Raw genomic sequence first — 7,967 nt, 5'->3', positions numbered from 1 at the left:
AGGTGTTGGATTGCTCTGGTATCGATTGAGTTGTTTTTGTCCCTGCTGCTGTCCGCCATGTTGGGATCAGTGAGAGAGGGAGAGAGAGAGGTGTGGAGCGGAGCGGAGCTGACTTGAGTTTAGCTACAGGGGATTAAATCGGTATTTTGTGTCCTTTCCTTCCCTCGCAGTGAGCGGTAATGTCCTCCTCTCCTCCTTCTCTCCTCCTCTGTGTGCTGTGTGTTCAGCTGTGAGCTCGCGCCCTCAACCTGAGCAAGAAAGAACAGGAGGGAAAACAATCTCAGCTCTGCTCTCGGAACAACAACAACAATGTTCTCCAAAAAACCTCACGGAGATGTGCGGAAATCCACACAGAAAGTGCTGGATCCTAAGAAGGACGTCCTGACACGACTCAAACATCTGCGCATCGTCATCGGTGAGTTCTTCCTCAGGCCCAGGGGCTTTAGATCTTTCAGTCTCCAAAAAGATGAGTGTCAGACTATTAGTCTACCAGACTATCAGTTTAGCAAACTGACAATCTATCAGTTTACTGGTTTACCACTCTATCGGACTACCTGTCTATCGGGGGGTGGGTTTCCCAAAAGCATCATAGCACAAAGATCATCGTTAAATGGTAGAGTGAGCATTACAATGAATATTCTCTCTCTCTCTCTCTCTCTCTCTCTCTGTCTCCTAGTTAAGATGTTCTTAGCATTAAGAGGCTTCCACCCCTGTTTTGTAAACTGTCAGTCTACCAGTTTATCAGGTCTGAGTTTCCCAAAAGCATCGTAGCACAAAGATCATCATTAAATGGTAGAGTGAGCAGCACAATGAATGCTCTCTCTCCTAGTTAAGATGCTCTTAGTGTTAAGAGGCTTTTGGGAAACCCATCCCAGTTTAGAAAACTGACAGTCTGTCAATCTACCAGTCTTCTGGCAGGGCTTAACGTTAACTTTTAAACCCACTTGCCCTGAGGGGAAAGTGGGGGTTAATTTCCACTCCCCCCCCCCCCCCCCCCCCCCCCCCATTATCACTTGCACCCTATTTTGCGAGTACTATTTTTTTTTTTTTTTAGGAAAACCATAGAATAGTTGTGAATTGCAACATAAAATGAATCTCAGACATTGAGCTGAAGTTTGGTTATTGGTTACTTTTTAACAGACAATAACAATTTTATCCAAAATAGTTTTTCCTGCTTTAGTCGATTTATTTCCATTTCACATGCATGCAGCTGTCGTAAAGGTCAGTGTGTTTGTGTAGAACTCTCTCAGACTGTAGGTTCATTACTCGATAATGTAGAAATCATAAAATAGAAATCTGTAACAAAGTTGGTGTGAAGAAAAGGCAGCACGGTGGTGTAGTGGTTAGCGCTGTTGCCTCACAGCAAGAAGGTCCGGGTTCGAGCCCCGTGGCCGGCGAGGGCTTTTCTGTGCAGAGTTTGCATGTTCTCCCCGTGTCCGCGTGGGTTTCCTCCGGGTGCTCCGGTTTCCCCCACAGTCCAAAGACATGCAGGTTAGGTTAACTGGTGACTCTAAATTGACCGTAGGTGTGAATGTGAGTGTGAATGGTTGTCTGTGTCTATGTGTCAGCCCTGTGATGACCTGGCGACTTGTCCAGGGTGTACCCCGCCTTTCGCCTGTAGTCAGCTGGGATAGGCTCCAGCTTGCCTGCGACCCTGTAGAACAGGATAAAGCGGCTAGAGATAATGAGATGAGTTTGTATGAAGAAAACAATAGGGTGCCAAGACTTTTGAGCAGTACTGTGTTTGAGAATATATATATAAAATCATCCACCTCTAGGTTTAAAAAAAAAAAAAACGTGCTGCGTCATGACACAAGATAATGTTTGAGTTTAAAATTATTGTTTAGTTGTGTAGGTTGTGGGTGTTTTTATACAGACCTGGCAACCTGCAACTAAATCAGTGCAGCCGGTCTGGCATGACACAGCGCAGGTGTTTTGTTTTGTTTTTTTACCTAGAGGTGGATGATATTTAAAAAAAAAAAATGATATATAAATATTTTGCATCACATTGCGTTCCTCTGATAACAGAAACAAAGCTCCAGCTTTCTCTGCTCTTAATCTGTTCTTTCAGAATTTATTGCGCAAACACTCATGAAGGCGCTAACTCGAATGCGAGCAGAAAAAAAAAACCAAGATTCTTAAGCAAACTCTTCCATCCTCACTTCCGACTTTCTCTTTTTGTAAAATACATTTTAAATACAATTGTGAATTTCTCTGGAGTTTTCAGGCTGCGCTCCTCTCCTCGTATTCTTTAACCACTCATTTCCTCGTTGTTCTTGAAGCATTTGCTTCTATTTGTTCGCATTTTTCTTGATAGCGGGGAGACCATAATGCCTTTTCTCTATTTCTCTGTTCGAACAAGCAAAAACAGCGCAAAAATGAACCATATTGAAGACAGATTAAGCCTTGCTTGCATGAAAGACGGTGTCTGTCTGACCCCAGCTGTAATTATCACGTGATGCATGACGTCATGCACAAGGGGTCTATAAACAGTACGCGTACCATACTACAACAGTAGGGGTATATAAAATAACTTGCAAAGCAGTAAATGAAACCGAGACTAAGAAAACAGCCAAGACATAACGGCGGATACATAGTGAGGGACGCTTTTAGGAACTGAAATAAAAGATCAAAAAGCCTCATTTTTGTGGTGTTAGATCGTAATGTATGCTTATTCCAACTTGCCCAGTCGGGCATGTCGGGGACATATCCCACTTGCCCGAATGCATGTTTCACTTCCCCCGGCAGTCCTTAATGTCGAGCCCTGTACTGGTCTATTAATCTACTGGTTTACCAGTCTACCACTCTGTCAGTTTGTTAAACTGATAGTCTACCAGTCGAACAACCTGTCAGTCTATCAGCGTATCAGTCTACTAGACTATCAGTCTGCACACAGCTGCAATTTTTAGTCCTTCTGATTTACACCCAGATGAAGTCGTGCATGCACGTGTGTGTGATGCAGTAGTAGTAATAATGGAGATGTTCGTGTCAGTGCGTACAGCACTGTGCAAAAGGCACATGCAGAGAAATGCTGTAAAGCAAAAGATGCCTTCAAAAGAATGAAACTAAATGTTTCTACATTAAAAACAAACTAATAAAGAACAGTAAACAGTAATAAATGAAGCAAAGTCAATATTTGGTGTAACGATCCTTTGCTTTAAAACAGTAGCAGTCTCTGGTACAGTGAGTGCAGTTCTATAAGGAAATGAGCTGTAGGTTTTACTGAGTGTCTTGTGGAACCAGCCACAGTTCTTCTGGACACTTTGACTGTCACACTCGCGTCTTCATTTTGCACCAAAACCCAGCAGCCTTCATTATGTTTTGTCTGAAAAGTGTCTCTTACATTCAGCAATATGCTGCTTTCTTTGCTGACATATGAAGAATTTTATGTAAGGGGAGTATCTCACTGGGCTGCGACAGCCCGCGACTAGTTGGAGACACAACAATTGCGATAAAATATGCAAATTAGCGACAATTTTCACTTGGAATCAAACTGAAATGATATTCGCATATTTTACCGCAATTGTTGTCTCCAACTAGTCGCAGGCTGTCGCAGCCCGGCTTTCCCTCGGCAGGCAGGGATGTGGAGGAAGCCTCACGGAAACTGACTTTAGAAGGGTTCACGACAGCTTTGCGACACCAGCGACGCATTTGCGGCTATTTTGGGAGAAATTTTTTCGCACAAATTTTTTGAACACGTTCAAAATTTCAGCAACGAAGGAGCGACACTTTGCGACTCACGTGAGGAAACTGAGAAGCCCCGCGAATGTTTCAAGACACTTTTGAAACTCTCTCGTGAAAGACGTTCGCAATTTGTCGCAAGCTGTCGCAGCCCAGTGAGATACTGGCTTAACATTTCATTTCATGCTGGAAAGCTAATGTTTGGGATCTAAAATGTACTGACTCGATAATGCAGTAAATTAAAAATGATGGTGCCTCAGGGCCTGTTTACACGAGGACGCTGTCGGGTAAAAACGACTAAATATTTTATCGGAAGTGCCTTTCGTCTACACGGGGACGGCGTTTCCGAGGCTGAAAAACGGAAAAAATTGAAAACGCCTTCCAGAGTGGATAAGTTAAAAACAGCCCCCGTTGCATATCCGTCTAAACTACCCAATACGCGAAACTCTGCTCGGATCTGCTCACGTCGGGTACACGTTTACGTCATACATATGTCATATACTGTACATGCCAGCCCGGGAAGTAAGAAAGTAAGTAAAAAAAGTAAGAGCATGTCTGATTACATCGATCCAACGGACCTTCAAGCTGCTCTGGCAGCTTTAATAAACGTCCAGGAGTCCTTCGAACATCTATACCGAATCTGCACATATACCGTTAATGAACAGAGGCGGGTATAGTATGCTCTTACTTTTTTACTTACTTTCTTACTTACCATAACCAGAGTAGTCAAAGTTTTCGCGGCGCAGATGTGCAGATCAGACAAGACGGAAGACGTTGCGCACGCGTGCAGACATAGCGGAGGTCTTTCACAGCACCACCTAGCCGCCTGGCATGCACATCCAATTGAATTCCACACATTTATGCGTCACCGTATAGACGCAGATTTCCTCCTTGGAAACGGTCGTGTAGATGCGGAAAAAAAGTGAGAACGAAAATGGACTTTTGCGTTTTTGTTTCAGACCGTCCCCGTGAAAAGTGGGCCTCAGACTTTTGCAGAGTACTGTATATGCACTTCCTCTCAGCATGTGTGTGTGTGTGTGTGTGTGTGTGTGTTTCTCACACACATTCTTGTGCTACTGTGAAAAAGTTAAACACCAACACTACATGAGTCATTAACACCTCTACTGCTGATTTAACTCTGGAGTTCACACCTGCAGTGTTTTTAGATGAACACACACACTGTCGGAGTGCCTGTGAGGTGGGATGAAGCTTGATTAGTTTCCTACAGCAGGATGACTCTGAATGAATGTTTTATTCCTCATACACCACAGCTATGCGTAAACTCGTCTGTCCTGAAGATGTCAGAAAACTTAAAGTTACAACTTTCCCTCTGACTGTACCCCTTACATAAACATCTCTTGAAGTACTGTACACGTCTATTTATGTGGCGTGTTCGCTGTACAGTACACGTCCCTGTGAATGAGCCGTTACTATAGAAACGATAACGTATTATAACGAGTGCATTTATATAAACCTGTGATTTGCAGCTGCACTACTGTCCGAGCTGCTGTTCAAGAGAATTAATCAACACCCTTCTGACCAATCACAACCCAGAATTCAGCTGCAGCTTTGAGATTAAAACGGTTGTTGATGAGCTGGTGAATGAAATACATTTCTGAGAATTATTACAAATTGCGAAAATAAATCTAAATGCATCCGTCTTTAGAAATGTGATGAAAATGATCTCTAATAATGTGTAGCGTGCTGAATTTCATTTTGTTCAGGTGTAACGTTTCAAACTGTTTTTCAGTTAATCTTGGTGTCACCACGCTCCCACATTTCTTATTTTAATTCTAATGTTTGAGTTGTACACGATGGATCTGTAGCTAAATCATAAAGATTTTTTCCCCTTTCACCCCCCCCCCCCCCCCCCCCCCATTCTTAATTTCATTCCAGTGGTATTTGGGGTGCACAAACTTTTGCCAGATGGATAAAGAATTGGACAGTCACACACACTGCAGTAAATAAATAAGAGACAGTGTGATAGGCCGTGTCCCAAATTCAGGTTTCGCTTCCTCGGGTGTTCACACTCATGAGTGAGTCGCTGATGTCACTCCTGCTTTGTGTCTTGTGGGTGTGTCTGTACTGCTAGTGGGTGTGGTCTGTGTGGTTGTTTGAGCTGTAGTATAGACCCTTTTCAGTCACGTGACCTTCGTAAACGCGACCACCATTTTGGACATGTAGCAGACTTCGGCTCGAATTGGTTTGAATGCGAGGAAGGCGACAAACGGAGAACATACAAGAAAAAGGAGCGAGATGCAGAAAACACCTTCGCTATCCAGCGACGTAGGGCATTTACAGGGCGAGCAGAGGGAGAAATAACAACAGTAACGACACATTAGCAACGCCGTACAGAAATAACGGTTTATGGCACAGACCCTTTCGGTTCTCGCTCATCTAGCTGCTACAATGACTGCTTAGACTGCAACAATAATACCTAACACACATTTAAGTATCCGTCGTAAAGACGTGAAACTCGTCGAGTGACGAGTGTGTTCATTGATAAGCTAACACAATCTAAAAGTAGACATACCATCACACTGCCCTGGCGCTGTGTACAGTTTACCTTCTATGGTTTGTGCACTCACTATTTGCCATTACTTTCTCCAACCATTGTTAGAGATTACAGGGAACGGCCTGGATTTAAGAGACAAATACATGTTCCTCTTGTTTTGAACACTTAGCCCATGTTTACATTAGACCGTATCAGCGGATCATCAGATTAACGTTTTTAAAAGCGATTAGTGTGCACACAGCAACACCAATACACGATTCGTCTGCACACAGCAACACCAATACACGGATACGCTCGGCTCCGCAGGCATCCTGCGCTCCAAATCACTCCGCCCTGAACAGCGAGTGCCCTCTGGAGGGTGTGCACTCCGGCCCTGCGCAGCTCACACAGCGCGCGAGTGAAGTGCACGAGCCACGATTCGGGACTGAGCCGCTGTGTGTGTGATCCCAGCGCAGATCACTTACCACTCGCAAGTGGAAGGATGGCAAGCCTAAAGACAATCGTTTTTTTTTTTTGTTACATAGTCAAGAGAGGTGTCGGATCACCGGATCCAGTGTAAATAGCTGCCTGAGCCAACGCCCGAGGTTCCGGAGCGCGCTCCGGCTTGCTCCCCCTCAAATTAAGCGCTGTTTGTAGGACACTGCCTCTGATCTGTCCTACAGTCTACCAACAGCAAAGGAACACAACGCTAGCTAATGTCGTTAGCTAATAGCTACTACAGAAGAACAAAGAGGTTACAACGGGTTATTTTAGCCTATTTGGTTACACACTCGCCGCCACATGTTAACAGCAATGTAATGCCTTTTCTGGCTAATTTTATTCGTCTTACCTCCAACAAAGTGGTCACTACACAAGCGCTGGTATGCCGAGGGCTGCCAATCTGTTAATGGCCGCTATCCATCTTCTCCGTCGGGATCCGATAAAATGATAACCCTTGCCTTGTTTGTTGATGGTTACTACATCCAGGTGCACAACAATATAGTGGCATGATGGAAGTCTTGCTGAAAATAAACACTTTCTTTGCTGCCGTTCCTCAATGCTGGCTGTGGTAAACTACTGGTAGTACATGTCCAAAATGGCGGCCGCGTTTGTCGTGACGTCACGTGAAAAGGGTCCATAGACCTCTTGCAGTCACGTGACCGGAATGTAAACAGCCGCCATCTTGTCGGTAAAAAACACAGCTGAATATTGCTGCACTCGTGTACAAAATGGATCAATTTCAACCGACGGACTACACGGCTCATTTTTCTAATGAACAGATAACTAGATATATGTCTAAAATAAACGACCTACAGATTAGTGACCCTTATCGATTACCGGACGTAGTTTTTACAACCGTGTCAGTGGATATTGAACTGCCAGAGGTGGAATACCCAGACGTGTATAATTACCTCATTAACTTTCCCTCGCTGTTCAGTGGTGAAGCACTGCGTGCTTATAAATCTCTGGACAGTTATCTTTACAGAAATTCAGGATTTGTCAGCCGCCGTCAGATGTGGCATCTTGTAAACAAGAAAATAACAATCCTCATTGGACGGGTAAGTCACTTAAGTATTGAGATATAAGTATATCCACTATTATGGTTGAATATTTTATATTATCAGTTAGATCAAGTATCAGTAGTCTATCACTATTACTGTATATATGGTATACCTGATAGCAGCAATCCATTTTGCACGCCTGTCGGGGTCCCGTGGCAGCCTACTGTCAAGTGTATGTGAGCATCATGGGTTTCCCACACTTGAAAGGGAAGGACTCGGACACAGGATTC

At 44.0% G+C, this 7,967-nt stretch overlaps 1 protein-coding gene across 4 annotated transcripts in view; it reads left to right on the top strand.

Moving 5' to 3' along the window:
• The first annotated feature begins 47 nt into the window (after nucleotides 1-47).
• The window catches only part of ralgapa1 (Ral GTPase activating protein catalytic subunit alpha 1), a 128,512-nt gene continuing 120,592 nt past the window's right edge, over nucleotides 48-7,967 (top strand). For all 4 annotated transcript variants that reach the window (XR_009655632.1, XM_060933801.1, XM_060933799.1 and 1 more), the window contains exon 1: nucleotides 48-415. Coding sequence is in view for 3 of the 4 variants with exons in the window: in XM_060933801.1 (XP_060789784.1) it covers nucleotides 310-415 (106 nt within the window). In the remaining variant the exon portion in view is untranslated. The remainder of the gene's footprint in view (nucleotides 416-7,967) is intronic.

This window comes from Neoarius graeffei, chromosome 11 (genome assembly GCF_027579695.1).
Source record: "Neoarius graeffei isolate fNeoGra1 chromosome 11, fNeoGra1.pri, whole genome shotgun sequence".
In the NCBI taxonomy this organism is placed as follows: Eukaryota; Metazoa; Chordata; class Actinopteri; order Siluriformes; family Ariidae; genus Neoarius; species Neoarius graeffei.
Note: the sequence above shows the minus strand (reverse complement) of the source record. Positions and strands in the feature narration are given on the sequence as shown.